We start from the raw sequence: 24100 nt of genomic DNA on the forward strand, positions 1-24100 counted from the left end.
AACCAACCAACCAACCAAACTAACAACCAACCAACCAAACAACCAACCAACCAACCAACCAACCAACCAACCAACCAACCAACCAACCAACCAACCAAACTAACAACCAACCAACCAAACAACCAACCAAACTAACAACCAACCAACCAACCAACCAACCAACCAAACTAACAACCAACCAACCAAACAACCAACCAAACTAACAACCAACCAACCAAACTAACAACCAACCAACCAACCAACCAAACTAACAACCAACCAACCAAACTAACAACCAACCAACCAACCAACCAACCAACCAAACTAACAACCAACCAACCAAACTAACAACCAACCAACCAACCAACCAACCAACCAACCAACCAACCAACCAACCAACCAACCAAACTAACAACCAACCAACCAAACAACCAACCAACCAACCAACCAACCAACCAACCAAACTAACAACCAACCAACCAAACAACCAACCAAACTAACAACCAACCAACCAACCAACCAACCAACCAAACTAACAACCAACCAACCAAACAACCAACCAAACTAACAACCAACCAACCAACCAACCAAACTAACAACCAACTAACCAACGAACAACTAACCAACCAAACTACAACCAACCAACAGGGTTGAACCACGATGTCTGAGGTAATTAAACTGACACCTTCTCTAATGTGTCTGCTGTTCAGTCTCTGTCAGTCAGTGAGGAGGAGGAGGAGGAGGAGGAGGAGGAGGAGGTGTGGGTGCGTTTGATTTGATTACCTCCCTGAATTAAGTATGCACGAGTCGGAGCCCGATCAATACAAATTCATTTACAGACTCAATTCAGTAACAAAACTATTATGTAAGGGGAAGCTGTCATCGCTGTAAACACACAAACACGTAAAAACACACACAACCACAATGCTGCTCCTGTTTCCTCTCAGCCTCGCTCTACGGCTTTTAATGACCTGGCAACAGCGCAGGTTAAGAACACACATGCACTATAATATTTACACTCTTTTCATTTGAAGTTATTTATAATAATGTTTATGGTTAAATGTTAAAAACAGAGGGTTCAATAACAACATGTTAGGAATCAAACAAAATTTTAGGGACAACAGCAATTTTTCATTAAACCAGATTTGAAAATTGAGTAACTTTTTAAATAAAAACATATATAAAGTATGTAGTGAGTAGTTAAATGACTCAAATATAAATGTTCCTTATGTTTATAATATACGACTGAATTCTTCTCTTTGTGTTTCTGACTGAAATGTTATCGGAGAGAATATTAATCCTCCTCACGCTCAGGAGGTGGCACTATTGATCTGTGGATATGAACGCTGTGCCACAAACACACTGAGCCAGAGAGAGAGAGAGAGAGAGGGAGAGAGAGAGAGGGAGAGATACAGAGATACAGAGAGAGAGAGAGAGAGACAGTGAGAGAGAGGGAGAGAGAGGGAGAGAGAGAGAGAGATACAGAGAGAGAGAGGGAGAGGGAGAGGGAGAGAGATACAGAGATACAGAGATACAGAGAGAGAGAGAGAGAGAGAGAGAGAGAGAGACCATCAATACGAATCATCTGAACCACGAGAGAACGAATAATGTGACAAAATATTTTTGTCTGAAAACAAAACATCAGAATGTTTTAAAACCTCAGTTTTAAAACCTTACCTACATTTTAGTATTAACAGTATAAGTACAAATAGGAGAGTAAACATGAAAATGTGTCACTGACTCTTTGTTTGTTTAAAGTCTAAACTCGAGTCAAATTTTGGACTTTGGACCCGACTATTTACTGGAAGGTCTTTGTGATGAAACATCTGCCTGTGAGCTAACACAGGTCCACTATTTATTCTGCTGGTATCAACAGAGTCGGCTCACAAACCTCTGTTCACTCTCTGGAACTCAGATCTCCTCCCAGAAAATAAATGAATTATTATATTATACCACAGAAGACATGAAAACATCAGACTGAAAAGAAAACTATTACTAAATCGACTATTGTTACTCATTCTGCTGCTTTTGAGTTTTGGTGTCATTTCATAATTTCATCCATGTATTTGGTATAAATGAAGATTTAAAGTGCAAGAAGGAAAAGCTTGTGTGATTATTGAGATTCTTTAAGTTTTGTTTTCCCTTTTTTAGATTTTCTGTAAATCACAAGAGTGAAAATAATTAAACTAAAATTGATTGTTGTAAATAGTCCAATAAATAAACAAACAATAAAGAAAAAATACAAAAATAAACTAATAAAACGACCATTTCCAGTTCTGTAAATACATCTGAGTCGTGCACTTTGCTCTCTGCTGTTTTCTGCTTATGCAGCTGAATGAAAAGCAGCTCAGCAGCAGTTCAACACTAACTAGGTTCCTTTTTTTGGGGGGTTAAAAAAAGTGCAGACACATGTTGGTGTAAAAGGGCAGCAATCAAAATCACACACACAAACACACACACACACACACACACACACACACAAACACACCATCAATAGACAGAGAGAGAGAGAGAGAGAGAGAGAGAGCACGCATGAGTGATTCAATCAGTCCTTTCTTTTCCTCCGGTCGGGGTTACAGTGAGGATCAAATACACAATTATATTATTCAAAGGGGGTTTACCGGTTTGAGGAGGGGGAGCGAGAACGTCGGAAGGGAGGGAGGGAGGGGGGGGGGGGGGGGGTCTTTAAAGGTAAAGCTCGAATCAATGGGAATCAATACGACTCCGTTCCTCTGTCTTTCATCAGCTCTCTCTCTCTCTCTCTCTCTCTCTCTCCCTCTCTCTCGCCCTCCCTCTCTCTCTCTCTCGCTGCGTCTCTAACTGCAAACGAGCTCAGCAGAAACAGGAGTCGCTCGCCCCTCGTCGCTCTGTGTTGCTCTGTCATCGTCGTTACTGTAATCAGCCGCCACCGTGACATCATCCACGTCTATAAAAACATAAACACTATAAAAAGCATCATGACAGCGTCTATGTTGTCATCATCAGATCATCACATTATACTGTAATATTAGTATTTACAGTAATGAGGGCCTGGGGTTGAACAGCAGTAAATCCTTAGTTCTGACGAAATGTTGTTATCATCATTTATCTCTCTATATAAGATGGTTAGAATTAGTAATTCATTAGTAATTTACATTTAAAGTACTTGTGTGTGTTTAGAAATGTAACTTTAAGTATGTTTTCGTTATCTGCATCAAAACTCTGGGTCAGGGAAGAACTCACAAAATGTCCGTGTGCAACCGTTTTAGTGTCTTCACAGAAAAAGCTTCCAAATTTAGAGGGTGACTTTACTTTTGATAGTTTTTACTCAGGGAGTAGTTTTATTTCGCCAAAAAAAGGGAGTATGTTTTTCTGCTCAGCTCTACTCAGGATGTAGTACATGAGAACATCAGACGTTTCAAACACCACAAGCAGCTGCTCACCAGCGGGAGGTCAAGCCTTCCAATACGGCAGCAGAGAGGCATTACTCCACCTTGAGGCCCGTCCTCCATCCACGTGAGTGGAGGGTCGAGTCGAGTGCAGCGTGTGGAGAGCTGGCAACACTCAGTGCAAACACATCGATGTATTACACCAGGTTTAAAGAGTCAGGGCCTGAAGAACGTCAATAGAAACACGGGGCTGATGTTTTATTGAAGTGAATACAGAGGAACAGACGGAGGAGGGGAGGAAGATGAAGGGAGGTGTAGGAGAGGAAGATGAAGGGAGGTGTAGGAGAGGAAGAGGAGAGGAGAGGACAAGATCTTCTCCTCACTTACATTTAAAGTTTACTTGACTTAAAGGTGACCCATGTGAGAGTTCTGATGTAAAGTATCAAAATTAACAGAACTTAACCACGGAACTTTGATTAATAACGTTAAAAAAAAGTGTTTTTGTTGCAGATTTATCGACTAACGGCTAACGAGCTAGCTCTGGCCTGTCTTGTAATACCACATTGTACCTCAAGAGGCAATGCTGAGTCATCCACTCTTTTATCACTCCAACAGGACGAAGAAATATTTGAAATAATCCTGGTTTAATTGTAGATATTATACTAATCATTCACGTTTATGCATGTTACGTTGCATTAATCATGAACAGCGATAAATAAATAAAGTTTGAGTGAGTTGGGAGACAGGAAGTGAGCGAGCCGGCGAGCTTTGGTTTCACTTTCCAGACGGAGAGGGAGCCGAGCTCAGCAGAGTCATTACTGTTTTCATCCTCACCACAGATACATCACGGCCTGGTGGTTTGCTCCTGACAGCCTGAGTCTCCACAGCGTCGTGCACGTGTCCTGCTGCCGACTGACACTCCGACAGAACAACACATCACAGGCAGCTACTACACAACTGTGACAACACCTCAGTGACATAAACGTCTGTATGAATATATGATGTCAGCTTTTTTTTTAAACTCAGAAAACGAATGAAACGAGACGGATCCAAAGAAAACCCAAGCCAAGCCGTCAGACTGACTCAAGTCCCACAAACACACGCAACACGTGTTCAACTCATCATCAAAGAGTCGATCATATAGCCTGTAAACATTAATCATCCATAATGACAGTAAAAACATTGTGAGCACAAATCCCTGAGTCACTAGATGCAAACACTCTTTTCCTGGAGGTTTCCTTTCTTGGAAAATTGAACGTTTTCCTCTTTGCTCGTTTTACTTTTCCTCTGTCTGCAGAGAGAGAGAGAGAGGGCGGGGGGGGGGGGGGGGGGGGGGCGGAGATGAAGTGGTCGAGAGTGAGAAGTAAAGAAAGAGCAGAAATTAAAAGAGAGAGCAGAAAGTTTGGGATCAATAAAGTGAATCTAACGGCTCAGACGTCTGTCAGTAAAAGGATTTATGGCCCAAACGGCAGCTGGAGTTCTCCACCTCTCTTTTTATTCTGTCTCTTTTCTCTATTACTATTATTCGCTCTGAATTTTACTGATGTTTTTTTCTCGTCTTTCATTATCCACTTCCTCCATCATCCTCTCTCCTCCCGTCCCTCTGTCTCTCCCCTCATCCCTCTGGTTCCTCATCCATCTTGTGTCTCGTCCTCACTTCCTCTTTCAACTTTGTCTCCATTATCTCTCATGTCTCTCCTCCCTTGTCTTTACTTTCTTCTCCTCTATTTATTTTCGTCCTTCCTTCCTGTCTCCTTCCTTCATCTTCCAGCCTCTCGTACCTTTCTGTCTCTCTCTCCTCCCTCCCTCCCTCTCTTTCTCCATTCCTTCTTTTCTTTTTTTATTACACCATTACCACTTAAGCCTTGGTATCCATTACACAGAGGGCATGTAAGTGCAGGGTAAGTAGTAAAGTCGCCCTTTAACGTACATTTCACTGCTTGTGTGTGGCGCCACATTTGGTTCTTGGACACTCCGTCATGAGTCGGCAGCGCTGGACGTGTGTGGACGTGTGTGGACGTGTGTGGACGTGTGTGATGTGTGTGACGTGTGTGATGTGTGTGTTGTGGGCGCGGTGTCCCAGGTCACATTGTGCAGCGCAGGACGGACACAACGAGGAAACACAACAACTGGATGAAACTGCAGAATCCGACTGAGGCTCAGCACGACAGATATGATGCATCAGATCTCAGCACTTAACTCACACACACACACACTACACACACACACACACACACACACATAGAGGCACAGCAGTGTAGCACTTAGCAATCAGCACTCTCCACTACGAGTGTGTGTGTGTGTGTGTGTGTGTGTGTGTGTGTGTGTGTGTGTGTGTGTGTGTGTGTGTGGTTGTACTTAATGCACCATGATGCTCTCCTCCTTTCGTTTTGACACGATAACCGGAAATGGAACAACAGACTAAAGACACAAACACACACACAGACACATACACACACACACACACACACACACACACACACACACAGTAGTAGTATAGTAGTACATTAATGAAGAGAGACACATGGAATAGAAGACGTATTACTTGATTAATGACTTGATAATTAATGATAATTAATGATAATTTATTATTATTACAAGAGTTAATCTTTAGTTTTGTGATAAGTCGACTCAATTAATCAACTATAACTCATTCTGAATATTTTCTTATTCAAAATAAAGCTGCTGATACTATGTAATATAATATATATATAACAAATATAGTCCAAGCCTGATCTTCAGTGTCTTACTCCTGTGTCATAGAGCTTCATCACCTAGAACCCAACACAAACACAGCTCTGTTACTCTGGATGTTTCTACATCAGCTTTAACACACAGTTAATTATTTAGTCGATCTCTAATACACACACGCCCGCTGCACTCGACTGTGAGAGAGTGATCATCCACCGCGGAAAATAGTTCCCAGCAAATGTTAACTGGGAACTTCAGTCTTCAGCTGGGAGCCGAGAACCAGAACCTCATGAACCACGTCTCTCTGTTTACCATCTGATTCAGATTAGTCCATCAACACCAAACCTGATGGACACAGACCCAGAATCTGTTTCTGTGAGGAACAAAGAGGGAGTGTGAGTGTGTGTGTGTGTCTGTGTGTGTCTGTGTGTGTCTGTGTGTGTGTGTGTGTGTGTCTGTGTGTGTCTGTGTGTGAGAGAGTGTGTGTGCAGAGAGATGGTTTATCTGTGTATAATCTGGATGTCCACAAGGTCTGTGATGACATCACCGGACAAAGGTCTCTCTCTGCCCGCCGACACACACACACACACACACACACACACACACACACACACACACACACACACTGTAATGTATCTGCACTTGTTTACTCAGAGAAACTGGCCGACCAATCAGAGCCTCTGGTGGCCCAGTGATGTCATTGAGCTGATGAAGACATGGCCTCGGAGGAGTTTGATGTCATCCACCTCTCTACCTCTCCTCCTGCTGCACACCATGTGGTAATAATAATAATTATTAGTATTAATCCCTTCATCCATTATCCACACTGTTTATCCTCTGAGGGTTGTGGGTGAACTGGAGCCAATAATAATACTGATAATGATAAAAAATAATAAAAGCAACAGTGATGAGATCAGAAGCATTAGAATCATAAAACAAAAGCTTTTATCATCTTCCTGCTTCTATTTGTCATTCTATTTATTCATCAAACCTGTTCTCCCTGTCCTGGAATAACAATCTGTGGTATAGTCACTGGGTTTGTTGGGTTCCTGTAGGAGCCGGACTGGGAGAACACCTCCACCAGCTCCTTGCAGCTTCTGACCTTTTGGCTTGTGACCTCTAAAATTCAATTTAGTGTGGACGTGACCTGTGAGCAGTGATTTATGCTTCTGTCCTTTTCCCTCTGAGCGGTGACGTCGACAAAGTCAAACCTTCAAACGGAAACAGCAACGACAAACTAGAAACCACAAAATAATACAACATCTAACAAAAATATAATTAATTCTGTAACTCATCTTGTGACGCCCTCGAATTGATCCAATTAAACGAAACACAGACGCAACTAATTGTTTTCCTATATACATATTTCTATATTTTACACAGTTGGTAAGTTAGTCTGTTTTAGAGAAGCTGTATTCATCTCTCTAGCAGCTGCTGGTCTCTTATCTGCTCAGCACCAAACAACAGTTGGCGACTAGCTGGTGAGTCTGAAGATAGAAACCCTCATATTTCCCTCGGGAGGTGGTGGAGAACAAAGCAGAGCTAAAAGTGAGCAAAAAATTAGTTTGAAATAAAAACGGCAGTAAACACAGAGCACGGTGGAGTAAAAATTTAATAAATTTGGACGAGGGCCCAGTGACCATAAGTAAAGTGACGTGCATTACCCAAAGAATTATGGGTAATGTGGGGACAGAAAATTATATTAAACTGTGACGTAGATTTGACATCACGGAGATTCATAATGTTCTTACATCCCTGAAACACTCACATCGATCAGTCACTTATACTATAGTGGGCAGGTCGTGGGTAAAGTGGACACACACACACACACACACACACACACACACAGACACACACACACACACACACACACACACACACACACACACACACACACACACACACACTCACAGACAGACAAGCAACCAGTTACAGTCAATTTAGAGCCGAAGAAAACCAAACCAGAAACGAGGAGAACATGCAAACTCCACACAGGAAGACCCCGGAAAACTGGGATTCAAACCAACAACCTTCCTACTGTGTTGAGAAACACAATTTCCAATGATTCTCGTTTTAGACGTGTTTATGAGAACTTTTCAAATGAGGATAAATGTAGTGATTCTGTGATGCTGTAGAAAAGTAGTAGAACAAACCAAGAAGCCAAAAGTTCAGGCCGTTAAAACCAATTCATGTAAAATCCAAGTTTGAACGTCTCTGAAAGTTTAAAATCTGAAGAGAAAACAGCGACTGACCTTTGACCTGCTTAATGTTGACAGTGAGGATAAGTCAGAGAGAAGCTTTGTTTGGACATCACACACACACACACACACACACACACACACACACACACACACACACACACACACGCACACACTGACCCGACTAATAGATGATGAGTTAACCAGCCTCTCGGTACCTCCTCTTATCAGCTGTGTGTTTCTCTGTCTCACGGCGCTCGGCTCCATCGCAGAGCAAACACGGGCACAGAGATAATATTCCCTGATCAATAGGTTGTATTGTAATCGGCCATTGATCAGAAGGAGGCCGGGCGGCTATAAACGGACATCCTGGTAAACCGCTCACCGCCGTGTTTGTCTCCCAACGATCCGCGGAAAGTGAGACAAGTCGATCAGATTCCCTGAGAAGCAGCTGGAGACGAAAACACAGAAGAGACAGAAACGCAGAATTCAGTTCAGAGACGTGTCCTCGTTCTTTCAGGGCCAAACGCTGCAGCTCATTATTTCGTCTTCTCTTTCTCTCCCTGTCTTCACGTCTTTATTTCATCTCCTTATCTGTAGTTTCACCTCCGTCCCACGTGTTCCCGCTCTCTCCGGCTAAACCTGTCTCCATTAAAGGCCGTAATATCTACAATTGGATCCCATCCATCCAATATGAAACCTAATCCAATAACAGACAGATTCAGCTTAATGAATCCAGTTATGTGGCCCAATCAAATAGAGGAGGATTCCCTTCAAACCCATCTGTCAGATACGCATCAATCTGGCTGCTCCCACAGCTTCCACAGCTTCCACAGCTTCCACAGCTTCCACAGCTCCCACATCCTCCACAGCTCCCACAGCTCCCACAGCTTCCACAACTTCCACAGCTTCCACAGCTCCCACAGCTTCCACAGCTTCCACATCTTCCACAGCTCCCACAGCTTCCACAGCTTCTACAGCTCCCACAGCTTCCACAGCTTCCACAGCTCCCACAACTTCCACAGCTCCCACAGCTTCTACAGCTCCAACAGCTCCCACATCTTCCACAGCTTCCACAGCTCCCACAGCTTCCACAGCTCCAACAGCTTCCACAGCTTCCACAGCTTCCACAGCTTCCACAGCTTCTACAGCTCCCACAGCTTCCACAGCTCCCACAACTTCCACAGCTCCAACAGCTTCCACAGCTTCCACAGCTTCCACAGCTTCCACAGCTTCCACAGCTCCCACAGCTTCTACAGCTCCCACAGCTTCCACAGCTTCCACAGCTCCCACAACTTCCACAGCTCCCACAGCTTCCACAGCTCCAACAGCTTCCACAGCTTCCACAGCTTCCACAGCTTCCACATCTTCTACATCTTCCACAGCTTCCACAGCTTCCACAGCTTCCACATCTTCTACATCTTCTACATCTCCCACAGCTCCCACAGCTTCCACAGCTCCAACAGCTCCCACATCTTCCACAGCTTCCACAGCTCCCACAGCTTCCACAGCTCCAACAGCTTCCACAGCTTCCACAGCTTCCACAGCTTCCACAGCTTCCACAGCTCCCACAGCTTCTACAGCTCCACAGCTTCCACAGCTTCCACAGCTCCCACAACTTCCACAGCTCCCACAGCTTCCACAGCTCCAACAGCTTCCACAGCTTCCACAGCTTCCACAGCTTCCACATCTTCTACATCTTCCACAGCTTCCACAGCTTCCACAGCTTCCACATCTTCTACATCTTCTACATCTCCCACAGCTCCCACAGCTTCCACAGCTTCCATATCTTCTACAGCTTCCACAGCTTCCACAGCTCCCACAGCTTCCACAGCTTCCACAGCTTCAGCTTCCACAGCTTCCACAGCTTCCACAGCTTCAGCTTCCACAGCTTCCACAGCTTCAGCTTCCACAGCTTCCACAGCTTCCACATCTTCCACATCTTCCACAGCTCCCACAGCTTCCACAGCTTACACAGCTTCCACAGCTTCCACAGCTTCCACATCTTCCACAGCTTCCACAGCTTCCACATCTTCCACAGCTCCACAGCTTCACAGCTTACACAGCTTCCACAGCTTCCACAGCTTCCACATCTTCCACAGCTTCCACAGCTTCCACAACTTCCACATCTCCCACAGCTTCCACAGCTCCCACAACTTCCACATCTTCCACAGCTTCCACAGCTTCCACAACTTCCACAGCTCCCACAGCTTCCACAGCTCCCACAGCTCCCACATCTTCCACAGCTCCCACAGCTCCCACAGCTTCCACAGCTCCCACAGCTCCCACAGCTTCCACAGCTCCCAAAGCTTCCACAGTTTCCACAGCTCGGTTTGTTTTACTGATTAATATGGATTTAGGTTTATTAGGGAGTAAATCATTCCTTTACAGATCTATTGGCTGATATGTAAATGCATAAATTGGCAATGATTCCTAAGATGTTGTTTTCAAACCCTTATGACAATATACTTTTGGGAAACTATATGAACTTATATCAAATAAATGCTGGTGGCGATATTTCTGTGAGGGGGCTCAGATTAGTGGATTTGAATTGACCAATCGATAAATCACTTGTGCTTTATTCAATATAGAAATAATAATGTGTACAAATAAGCAAATAAATATCCAGAAATTCTGCACAGATGGAAACGACATTAGTATTTATACCATTTTTATATTCTGGTAAATATCACAGTATCAGTGCTCATTAACCTTCATCATCCACCAGATACAGCCTTTTACAGACGAACCTATTATGAACCAAACCAGTTTACTGAGTGAAACCAGTTCCTCCTGCAGCAGCCACCACCACATGAGCCGAGGAAATATAAATACCAGCACATAGACGACAATCAATACCATCCATAAGGACTCTTCTCTTCAGGGAACGCTGGGTCACAGAACCAGATGTTGTGATTTATGGGCAGATGTTTATTTTTTGGTACAGGAAGTTGTGTGTTTTTCATATTGTGAGATATGAAAAACACACAACTTCAGGTGTTGTCTGCATTTCTTTCAGCTGCTAAACTATCGTTCACTCAATGGTCTGTGTTTGTTGGTTTTATTCTGTGTTATGAGACGGTGAGATGCAGCTTCTCCCCTGCTCGTCCTCCTCCCTCTCTCCTGCTCCCCCCACCCCCCCCCCCCCCACCCTCCTCCTCCTCTCTCCTCCTCTCTCTCTCTCTCCATCTCTTCCAGGAACAGGTCTGGATCAGGTTCCTGCAGATCAATGGAGATCTGGGTCCGCAGCGTTTACGTTATCATTGCCAGTATTAATGCTCTTTTAATCTGCTCGGGATTACAGCCATCGATCCTCCACATCATCCATCCCCACGCACACACACACACACACACACACACACACACACACACACACACACACGCACACACGCACACACACACACACACACACACACACACACACACACACACACACACACACACACACACAGAAACCCAAATAAGAGAAAAACGAGCAGAAACAGAAAGAAGAGCTCCATGTTCTTTTTAAGTGTTAATAATAAGCCAATAATAATAACAACAAATGAATAATGACTAATAGAATAGTGATAATAAACCTCCTCATTGGCTTCAGGGAAATCAGACCTTGTGTTTACTTTCCTCTTCTCTCTCTAACTCAGTTTGTCTCTCGGTGTGAACTCGTCCTGTCGTCGCACATTACACATCTGGACAGAGTTATTTCAGCCACACGGTGACACCAATACTAATTAACCTGATGGGGGGGGGGGGGGGGGGGGGTAGTGAAAGAAAGAGCTAGAGGAAGAGAATTCAGACGGGTAGAGATGTCCAGCGGGCTCGGTCTATTTAAAGGTGTCTCATAGAAACATCAGTAAATCAATCCTACATAATGTTTGGTATATGCTGTAAATAATTGATCAGCCACGTTCCTCCTGAAACCAACACAACCCCAAGAAGATCCAGACTTTCTGTTCCACGTCCATTCTACATTTCTGCAGGTTTCCACTATCGATCGGACCTGGAAACGTCCTGGAACCTTTTGAGAAGAAAAGCCTCTCGAGGGGGAATCGTGTTGTTGTGAAGACAAAACACGACACTTCACAAACTACACAACACCGGACTGTGAACGCACAAAAGACAAAATAAGAAAAACTAAAACAGCTAAATAATAAACGTAACCATGTTGTAGACAAACCTTTCTATCCCAACTCAACCATGAGTCAGCCAATCAGCTACTTCCTGGTTATCATGTGATGTCATCAGCTTCACTTTGCTTTATTTACGTTGAAGGCTGGCGGCCATGTTGGCTCCAGATGTGGCAGCTGCAGTCGGTTCATCACAAACCTTTTTCTACTGATTACCGAACTTTTCATTTGCAAACAACTGCAGAGAATACTACATTTCCCACAATGCAACTCAACAGCTTCTTTTATTAGACGCCAGTTCTGCTGATGTGGAACTTTTAAAGTCGTGGTCAAGAAATGAAAAGTCGTGCGCACACACAACAACACTGTGATGAAAGAGATGAAAGAACGTTTTAAGAAGGGATTTGACAAAGTAATATCTCGGCTCCAGGTTTTCAAACTACTTTTTTTTCAATCTAATTCTGGATTCAAAGAGAACTGGACACGACTGCTTCCACCGGCTGAATCAACAACAACAAGCAAACAAGTATCTGTGAGAGTCGAGTGTGTCTTTACAAAAGCTTCAGCTGGACACTCGTTTACACAACTCTAACACAAAGTGGTGTGAGTCCTCAGCAGCGGAACAACACAGAGCTCCACCGCAGAGATTTACAGTTTCTGTTGAAAGCTGAAGGAGAAAAATGACTCTTGTTTATTCTCTGTGAGCAGGAGACAGAAACCAACAGGCTGATGGGAGACGTAGGCTTTAATCTGACTCTGCTCTGAGACCAGACACCAACAAATTGGCTAAATTGTGTGAAAAATAACTGATCTGGGTGATTTAAGCATGATTCAGAATTGTGTTGCTGTTGTCGACCCTGCATCTGTTTGTGTGTCGTGTTGTGTTGTGTAGCTCGGACTGATTGTGCGGCGCCCGGACGAGCTCAGAGTCCAGGTGTCAGGTTTGATTTGACCGCTGTAATAAAGCGGCGACAGAACCATTTTCTCGTCTCGGCCCCGAGTCGCCCGCTCGGCCCCCGGCAGCACTTCCACCGCTCCACGCCGCCGGGGCCGCGTAAGTGGTGCGGACAGTCTTAACGAAAAATCACTACACTATTCCTCTGATATTCTTATAGGGTGCAGGTTGTGGAGCACACGGGGCTGACGTCTGGAGTTTACAGATTTGATAAAGAGGCGAGAGCTGCGTGGAGAGAATCTGATGCTTTCAGCGTTTCACTGATTCTGCTGCTGTGATGGATTCATTATCTCAGACGTTTGCATGGACACCAGGTATTAATAAGATCTGTCTGTATCAGTGTCTGTGTCTGCTTGGTGAACACAGTGCTCAGATTACAACGTCACTCAGTGGAGCTCATATCTCTGCCCCCATGATACCACATTTAAATCCACTAGATCCTGATTTCATATTTGGATCTGCACCAAACTGATAAAGATATCACTCCTTTAAACGTGTCTTATTATTTTCATCAAGATCCATGACTCACTTTTGATTATTTGTTGAAAATATGTGAGAGAAACTCTCCAATCTCCCGACAAGTGATGAAAGATTCGTGGATCTGCTTCTGTCTCGGTTTGTGTTGCACCAGGTTCAGTGGTTTTGTGGACGGGGGTGAAAACATAACCTCCTTGTTGGAGATTATCAGGAAACATGACAAACAAAGAGACAACAGGAGCTTCAGCATAACTTCAACTGGGAGCACACAATCAGAGTCGTGGAGGAAGCTTGTTTACACAAACACTCACTTATACGTAAGAGTTTGAATCTCGTTTATGTTTCCTACAGATTCAGTTTCTTCAGTAATTTTTCCTGTCGTCAATTAAAAACCTTATTGTGCAAGTTGAGTTCAAACTGTACAAATCAAATCATTCTTATGAACTTTCCTGATCTTCCACCTTTGTGGTTCAGGTTCATTTAAAGAGTTTATCTCCAGTGTTCAGGAGGAAACTTTTACAACATGACAAACGTCACAAACTTCTCGATCAGGGAAAGATGGTGATTGTGGTTTAGAGACAGACACATCCTTCCTCCACACAGTTATCACTGCTCTCCTATACAGTTTAAAAAAATCTAATTTGATGCAGCAGAATCACAGACGTCATCTTTTTTATTCCACACATTAATCTTCCTGGTCTAAACCTGTAAACTACATTACCCACAATGCAACATAAACAGCTACGAGTCAGAGATGGAGGGGAGAAGAAGAAGAAGACGAGCATCACGTCTTTCTAACTCCACATCTCCTCCCACACTTCATCTGCAGACACACAAGACTCTCGCACAACTTTGTAGTCGTGCAGCTCAACACCCAGAAAACAGTTTGTGTCAAATCTTCTCACGCTGACACACAAACAAACATCACAAGTCTCCTCCCAGCAGCAGGAAATCCATTATTACAGATCGATAGCAGCCCGTGAATATGCAGGAGGTCAGAGCACAAAACCCTGAAAACGGACACAAACTGTATTCCCACAGTCTGAAACTGTAAGACGCACACACACAGACACACACAGACACACACACAGAGTTACTGCTGGTAATCGGTGTCATAAAGCAGTGTCCGGCTCATTAATAATGCACCACGTCTGCTCGCAGCAGGATGCGTAAAATGGAAAATATTCAGGCGCGTCGTTCAGATTTTCAGGACAATTTGACTCTAAGTGAACGTTAATGGAGACGTCTGGTGAAGCTCCACGTTTCTCTGCTCGTCAACAAACAAGATGAAAACAACAAAACCAACAAACACAGATCTGATCCCAGGAAACAGTCGGATTCTCTCTGTTGTCCATGGATCCAGAAACACAGATTCAAAACCAGACGAATATAGATTATCTGCCAATATTTACATTAGACGGTTTAAATTCAAACAAAGCGAAACACTTTACTATCTCTGTGTTTACATATTAATCTACACAATCACAGATCTACACACACGTTCAATTCCTGTTGTCAATCGCAAATCTCTGTACATGCATCTGTGGATTCTTTACAAAGCTGCTTACACACACACACACAGAGTGAGATGCAGTGACACAACTCACACACACAGAGCCACACACACACACACACACACACACACACACACACACACACATACTATGGCTACAACATTGGGCCCATATAAACCAGACTCTACTCATAACTACAGAAAACCTTCCATTCGCTCAAAGATCAAATCCCTTTTTTCTCCAGGAGACGTTTAATGTGAAACATGTTTAGGAGGAGTCGGTTTTAAATGAGAGATTGAACAAATTAGAAATGATTTGAATGATTTAAATGCATCAACCAGATCAGTGTTTGTTCTGAGAAGAGAGAACGACCTGAGCGATGGAACTGATTCTGTGTTTTAATGTGGATTTAGTTCATCAGGTTTATCTGTGCTGCAGTTTTCAGTTTGTGTTCGTCTCTAACGTGGAGCTGCTCCCGGCTCACACTGACTCCAGCATCGTTTTCTTTTCATCCATAATTCACCTGCAGTCGCAGACGAGCAGCGTCCTCCAACCAAACAATGGACTCCCTCCCTCCCTCCCTCCCTCCCTCTCTCCCTCTCTCTCTCTGCCCCCTTCCTCCATTTTGCCTGGTTAACCCGCCTGCGAGGTGAAGAAGAAGTGAAGTGAGCAGACCGAGGCGGGTCACGCCGAGATTCCCATCAATAATTCATCGGGCCGCTGCTGCCTCGGCTCTTGTGTTCAATTCCCCCGACAATCACATAATACCTCCCCCCAAAAGAGAGAGAGAGGGAGAGAGAGAGAGAGAGAGAGAGAGGGAGAGGGAGAGATGGCAGGAGAAAGAAAAGGAGGAAGGAGACAGAGAGGAAAAGCTCCAGACAGGAGAAATGTGCTTTTTCTTTTATTAGAGTTGTAATCATGTGCATTTGTACCATTTCTTTTCATCCTCTCATCAGAGCTGTACTCAGACTGCATGTGGCCAAAGGTCTGTGGACACCTGACCGTTACAGGCGGCGTGATGGACGAGCGGTTGAGCGCGCTGTGTCGCTGCAGAGCCCCCGGGCATCAATCTGCTGCCGTTACAGCCGCCGCTCGTCTGTGCAGGATGTTTACAAGGTTCTGGATCCTGGCTGCAGCAGCGTTATGAGGTGCAGCTCTGATGTTCGGTGACAACTCGGACTCACAGTCCACGTTACAGCTCATGTGAGAGATCGGTTCCCAGTCGGAACTGAAGCATCGAGGTTCATCTTCTTTAGAACTAAGGTTTAATGTTTCACAAGATTTTCCTTTTTGATATTATATTCATGTTGGTTTATTCATTCAGAAAATGGCTGTAAACCAGATCACCACCTGGACAGGACCAAGATAAATCGTGGATATTGATCATTGTTCTAACGATGAAGGTTAGAGACTCCTCCCTCTCCTGAGTGAAGGTTCAAACTCGTCTTCATCGGCAGAGAATGACAAATACTTTAAAACAGATCCGAGGTCGATTGATTACGTGTTAAACCTCCTCACTGTGTTTACACAATCAATAAACAATATATGGATTCATATTGAACTTCTGTTATATTTCTATTGATGAATATTACATCGCAACGATTATTAGTTATTGTTTAAAAGGTTGATTTGATGATTCTGGAAGCCTTTCCTTCTCATGAAGCTCTTTGATGATTCTCCCACTTACAAAGCTCTGATTCATGGATTCTCCTCTGAGAACAAAACCAGATTCACACTGGTCGACCACAACATCACCGGCTTCAAACCAGTTTATCTGAATCCCTGAAAACAACCGAGGAAATGGTTCACGATTCGAGGAGAGAAACAAAGGAGCAAGAACCAGGAACAGCCTCGTCCAAACAAAACTACACAAAGACACATGGACAGGAGCATCTATATCATATAATTATGTTATGAACATACAGAGCATGAAAGTAATGTAACAGCAGACTCAGCGAACACCAGAAATAAACTCATGTCTCTTATTTGTTTCTCCTCCCTGCTGCCGCGGCTCTCTGCTCGTCTCAGGGCCGGGGGAATATTTGCTCCATCTATTGTCTGAGTGTTGCAGCTCCGACCTTTGACCTCAGCTCTATTGGCTGCTTGTAGCGTTGTTGATCGAGGGATTGAGGCTCGCTCTGTTTCCACAATCGTTTTAAAAAGAGGAGGAAGAAGCTGCGGGATGAGCTGAGCGTAATGACTGGCAGAAAGATTGAAAAGGACGAGGAAGATTCGGAGTGGAGCCGTGGAATCGAGGTTTTCACCGATTCACACACTCGACCAATCAAGAGTCAGCCTCAGTTTTTATATCATCAACTAACCAATTAAAAACATTTGGAAAAACATCAACAGAAAATGAGAGAAACCATAATTTTAGCTTGGTCCTATCTGCTAACATGGAGGAGGCAGGGACCTATACTGCAGCCAGCCACTAGTGGGCGATCCACATGATTTGACTTCACTTCTGGGAGCTGTCATGTCCTCCATCTTTATTTATTTACTGTCTATGGTTCGTGTTGCTCGAGGTTCACGACTGAAAAAGAATAAATTCGGTGTTTGTATCGGCTCAGGTCACAAAGTGTGGATCAATATTCAGCTCAGCTTTCAAACTGAGGTTTGATTTGTGGAAACTCTGAAAAACCAAACATGGTCTGAGCAGCGGCAGCTACAAGCAGAAGCTACAAGCAGCAGCCACAAGCAGCAGCCTCAAGCAGCAGCCACAAGCAGCAGCCACAAGCAGCAGCCACAAGCAGCAGCCACAAGCAGCAGCCACAAGCAGCAGCCACAAGCAGCAGCCTCAAGCAGCAGCCACAAGCAGCAGCCACAAGCAGCAGCCACAAGCAGCAGCCACAAGCAGCAGCCACAAGCAGCAGCCACAAGCAGCAGCCTCAAGCTGCAGCCACAAGCAGCAGCCACAAGCAGCAGCCACAAGCAGCAGCCACAAGCAGCAGCCTCAAGCAGCAGCCACAAGCAGACGCTACAAGCAGCAGCGACAAGCAGCAGCTACAAGCAGCAGCTACAAGCAGACGCTACAAGCAGCAGCGACAAGCAGCAACAACAAGCAGCAGCTACAAGCAGCAGCCACAAGCAGCAGCCACAAGCAGCAGCCACAAGCAGCAGCCACAAGCAGCAGCCTCAAGCAGCAGCCTCAAGCAGCAGCCACAAGCAGCAGCCACAAGCAGCAGCCACAAGCAGCAGCCACAAGCAGCAGCCTCAAGCAGCAGCCACAAGCAGCAGCGACAAGCAGCAGCCACAAGCAGCAGCCTCAAGCAGCAGCCACAAGCAGCAGCAACAAGCAGCAGCCTCAAGCAGCAGCCACAAGCAGCAGCCACAAGCAGCAGCCACAAGCAGCAGCCACAAGCAGCAGCCACAAGCAGCAGCCACAAGCAGCAGCCTCAAGCAGCAGCCACAAGCAGCAGCCTCAAGCAGCAGCCTCAAGCAGCAGCCACAAGCAGCAGCCTCAAGCAGCAGCCACAAGCAGCAGCCTCAAGCAGCAGCCACAAGCAGCAGCCACAAGCAGCAGCCACAAGCAGCAGCCACAAGCAGCAGCAGTAAAACTACGATGCTGCTCCCTGTGTTTCTGCTGCTGACATTTTAAAACAGATCCCATGAAAGCCCCCCCCCCCCCCCCTGCTCTCCACCAGCTCCCCCCCCACTCCACCAGCTCCTCCCTCCATCGCATCACTTCCTATTAACCTCCATCATCAAACGGACGCCCTGGAAATCACAGACGCTCTAAAGAAACAACACAAACGTCTCAAACCACGTCAGCGTGAGCAGAAAGTTTAAAGTGGAACCAATCAAACCACTGAATCCAGTCGGTTAAATACAGAATGATTCTATTAATCACAAAAGAAAAATGTGACGTATTTATATTGATTGTTGTTTTTTAAGAATCTAATCTTCAAAAGCTGTTCGGACACTTAAAACCAAGCTACACTTAAATACCATAATCAATTATCTTGTGTTTTACTTAAAAACAACAGCATAAATCTCACAACAGATTTTAGAAGAACAGAAATCACAATTAAACATTGTAATATGATTATAATCCAAACACAATTTCCATAAACTCACTATGCAAACAACACAAAAGAGGCCCAATGGTTCAATGTGGGGATTTTTCACATATAAACACATAGTGATATTTTAAAAATAATTAACATGTTCTTTCGGGACACATATTTGAATATTGTTTATATTATGTAGAAATTGTGTGATTTGTTTAATTCATTAAACTTTATTTTAATTAGCTAAAGACAACAGAGAGTAATTTAGGGGATATTTAAAATGCCTTTATATAAAATAGAATAGAATATTCATACTATTGTTATAATGAAAATGATCTTAACACAAATCAGGTTATACGACTCTACTGTATAAGATCAATTAAGTTTTAACTTGAATCAGCAAAATTATTGATACTTTAATGTTGTTTTTAAAAACAACAGGAGTCGGGTAAATGCTCAGATTATTATATAAGTACAAGATAAAGTCATTTTAAATAATAATAAATAAACACGATACTTTAACTCATCTAGGACTATTTTAGGAATGATATGTTATAAGATCCATACCTGGGAAACAAAGTAACAGTACGTTTTTTATATACTTCTTACGTCATTTTGGTTTAAAATTTCTACATGAGTTTTATGTTGAGTTGTACTTGGTGTTATAATTGTACGATGTGAGAGTATTTAGAGCAAACACACTTAACTGAGTGTAAAGAGTCAATCCTACTTTACATGGAGGCCTCAGATATAAACTGCATCAAGAAATACGTCTCAAAATATATGAATATCAAAAACAACTGTTAAACGTTAAATGTATCATTGTGAGGCTAAAATAAACCACAGGATCTACATGTTTGCTTCTTTAACATAATGTAAAAAATATTTAAATCTTTAATACAGATATCACAGTATAACAATAATAAATTTAGTCTCTTAATATCAGTAAAGTCCGGCTTTACTTCTGATGGTAGATAATAGAATTATAATGAAAAGCTTTTATCTCGAAAATGTAGCCTAATCTTATAATGACATTAAAGTTGTTTTTATAAATATATTATAAGAAACATGGTTTCGACTTGACAGCAACCAATACAAAGTGGAGGTTGAATTTAACTCACCTTATTAATATTATAATATACAAATGATTTACGATTGTCTAATTGTTTTTCACAATTATTTGAAAAAACTTTGAGGAAGTAAATACAACACAAAATCTAATTAATTGTAATAACTGTGTGACAACACATTGTATTAACTGTACGTTTCCCTGCAGTAATTTAATCTGTTTAACCTACTGTTCATTTTATGGTTGTTTATGTGAATATTTACATGAATCTAATTTAAACCTCTTGTCCGATCCCACTAACTTTAAGTTTTTCTTTCAGAAGTTGTATAATTTGTCATATAATGTTAAATTAAAAAATATGAACACGAGATTTAAAACGTTTTACTTCAATCAGTAAAAAGCATCGAAACAAAGTTAAAGTACAGAGAGTGGACGGAGGTGAAACCACCAACAAGTATTCATCCTCCAGGAGCAGTGAACACTTAGAAACATCTAGAACCTAAATGTATCTGAAATTAAGCAAATCATATTTGTAAATGTTCACTAAAGGTTCTGTTATGATCTGAGACAAATCTCCTCAATTATTAGATAAAAACTATTTAAAAAAACAAATGTATTTTCTCCAAAAGCTTGAAACAGCCACTGAGATGATTCAACACGTCCGTCAGTGTTTTAACTTCTCACTCTTCATCAGAAACCTCATCGTTTATTATTCTAAATTCAGTTTTTCTTTTTAACTTTCTTTGCTGCCAAAATTAGCCAAACTAGAGAAAAGAAAAACTGAGATGAAATTATAACGATATTTCTGCTGTAACAGATCTTGAAGTTAAATGTATGTTTAAAACAAAAAGGGAAAAGAATGTGAAGACTGAATTTTAACCTCAACACACGAGGCCCATTAACACAGCAAGTACTCAAACTGGAGAAAAACCACTAACACTGATCTCCTGTTACGTTTATGCAGTTTCCCAGTAGCTGCACACTCGCTAGAACACACGTGAAATGAAAACGTGATTAATGATCTACAGATTTCAAAATCTGCACAAAAACACTTCACATAAAATGATCAATTCTGCACAAACAAAGTACAATCCTCACTATTCCTGCAAACCTGAATAAACCTGAATAGACCTGAATAGACCAGACTCTGATCCAGACCAGTTAAAAGCCTCCTGCTCCTTTTTGTTTGGCTCCATCCCTGCTGCTGCTGCTGCTGCTCCCTGCAGACAATAGAGGCTCGATGCTGGGACCCAGCTCCTCACTAGAGGGGGCACCAGACCCACTGATGCTCCGTGTCACAGCTCTGTGATCACCTCCTCAGGCTCCCACACAAACCTCATCTTGCTCCTCAGACCCTCAGTGTCTGTCTCCTCACACCTCTGTGTCTATAATAAAACCATAATAACATAAGCAGACTTCCACAGGCTCAGGGATTATTACACCAGAGGAAACGTGTTGATCCAAATTATTCAATCCAACCACAAACAACAGAGAACTTTCATGTGAAATCCTTAAATTTAGTGGAAAATAACCAAATTCAAAGAAGGAATTTGTCTTTAGCAATTGTGCCTTTTCTTATATCTTTTTTCTTTACATAATAATTTGATTTTAGCTCCTTTTTCCTGAGTTTGGCTGAAGCCTGAAGCAGAATTACGCACAGGGCCATGGAGGTGTGGGGGGGGGGGGGGGGGGGGGGGGAATCTGTTGGTAAACGCTGCAGAGCAGAGAGAGGCGACTGTTGGAGGGAAATCCCGTGACCTTGTCATTTCCTATCGATCTCTTTTCGTATTGATCAATGGTGGTAATCATAACACCAGCGATTCTAAATAAATGTCCCTGATCCGAGCCGGTGCGCACGGAGACGCGCCGCAGCAGCAGCAGCGGGGCGAGGAAACACAAAACACAAAACACACAACACACAAGTACTCTGCGCTTTTTAAATCCCTTTTACGCACAAAGCCCAGCCGAGCTCCAGCCTGGCGCCGCGAGGTCCCCCTGCTCTTACCTGCGAGTCTGAGGGCCGACATCCTCTGGAACTCGGGCTCCTGCAGCCACTTCGACATCCTCCTGAAGGTCTCCCGGCCTGACTTTAGTTTACTCCAGGGTTTGGGGTTCCTCAGCAGGTCCGACAGGGTCCCCTGGGAGCGGCACAGCACCCTCTGGGCGAAGATGGCCTGGGGGATGCTGTACCTCTTGAGCTCCGCGGTGATCCTCTGCGCTACCTCCTTGGTGTTGACCTCTTCCAGCTGCCCCGAACTGTTCCCCCCCTGCGACCCCGAGGAGGAGGGCGGTCGGTCCCGGTTGGAAGCCAACACGGGCCCGTGGGATGGAGACTGGAGATGGGGGTGGGGGTGTTGACCCATGGAGGCAGCCGGGTGCCCCGGGTGGTGCATCCCGTTCAAGTGGGGCATCATGCCGGCCGTCGGGCCACCGAGGCCTCGGTGCTGGTGGTGGTCCCCCCTGGCCAGCATGGAGGCGGTGTGGTGCGCGTCGAAGTTCAGCATCTTGTCGTGGCCTCCGTGCGTCGCCGTGCCGTAGTTGTGGAGACCCTGCTGGGTGTTGTGGATGGAGCCCAGGCCGTTGCCGAGCACCGGGGAGAGACTCTGACCCATCCCGGACATGTGGTCCTTGTGGTAGGGGTTGTAGAGGTTGTTCATGCCCGGTAGTCCCCGGTCGTCCCGCATCAGGGTGAAGCTCCCGCTCACGTTCCCGGAGAGCCGCTGGTGGTGGTGGTGGTGATGGTGGTGGTGGTGGAACTTGTCGGACACGGTGGAGATGGGGGGCAGCGGCTGCAGCGGAGTCAGGGTGGTGTAGGTGCCGCTCATCCCCATCCCGGGAGAGGACGTGTCGCACGGGACGCTCATGGCGTGGTGCAGCGGCAGCGACAGCTCCGGCCGGTACTCCCCGCTGCCGTCCAGGATCGTGGCCATGCCGGACACCATGGCCGAGCGGTTCGCCAGGTCCTGGTGTATCCGCAGGGTCGCCGCCGCCGCTGCCGCCGCCGCCCCGTGTCCCCCCGCCGAGCCCCCGCGGACGTGGTGCGGGCTGTGGCCGCTCATGAGCTCCGCGTCAGTGGCCACGGAGCCCACGGACACCCCGCCATGCAGACTGCCAATGCCGTCCATTGTCATGTCCGTGTTCATGGCGTAAGCGTCCAGGTCCTTGGCCAGGCATCGATAGGCGTTAGTGTAGGCGGTCTTCATTCATCTGCCGTCGGGTCCATCGGGTCGAGCGGAATCGTGTCTCCTCCTCTCCCCCCTGGAGCTCCGGGACGGGTCAGTGCTCGGGTCCCCCTCTCGCGTGGCTCTGCTCGGCCGGCTCCTCGTCCTCCCTCGGTGTCTCCGGTGTCTCCGGGTCTTTGTGCACATGAAGCAGTGCGTTCAGCTCGATGTTGCGGGCCTGTGCGGCGGCTCCCCCATGTCCAGCCTCTCCTCCTCCGGCGCTGCTCTGCTCCTCACACCGGAGCTGTCCACGGTCCCCTACCCGACCTCTCAACGCAGCCTGCTGCGGGAGGAGGAGGCGGAGGAGCGGGCTCCGGCGGAGGGGCTGCACCCGCCTGACCGATGGTGGGTGCGGCCAATCAGAGTGGCTGGAGGGGACCCGGAGGGAGGGGCCATGTGGTGAATCAGCCAATCAGAGGCTGTGATGGACGCGGCGGTGAAGCCCTGATGCTGATGCGAGTGAGATTTGAAACATGATTCTTTAACATCAGTAG

At 44.9% G+C, this 24100-nt stretch overlaps 1 protein-coding gene across 1 annotated transcript in view; it reads right to left on the bottom strand.

Annotated features, from left to right (window-relative positions):
- Positions 1-23829, bottom strand: part of onecut2 (one cut homeobox 2) — a 34207-nt gene extending 10378 nt beyond the window's left edge. Inside the window, exon 1 of the mRNA XM_053411723.1 lies at positions 22391-23829. Coding sequence (XP_053267698.1) covers positions 22391-23588 — 1198 coding nt within the window. The 5' untranslated portion in view covers positions 23589-23829. The remainder of the gene's footprint in view (positions 1-22390) is intronic.
- Between the last annotated feature and the right edge of the window lie 271 nt (positions 23830-24100).

The sequence above is a fragment of the Pleuronectes platessa genome, chromosome 19, assembly GCF_947347685.1.
Source record: "Pleuronectes platessa chromosome 19, fPlePla1.1, whole genome shotgun sequence".
Taxonomy (NCBI): domain Eukaryota; kingdom Metazoa; phylum Chordata; class Actinopteri; order Pleuronectiformes; family Pleuronectidae; genus Pleuronectes; species Pleuronectes platessa.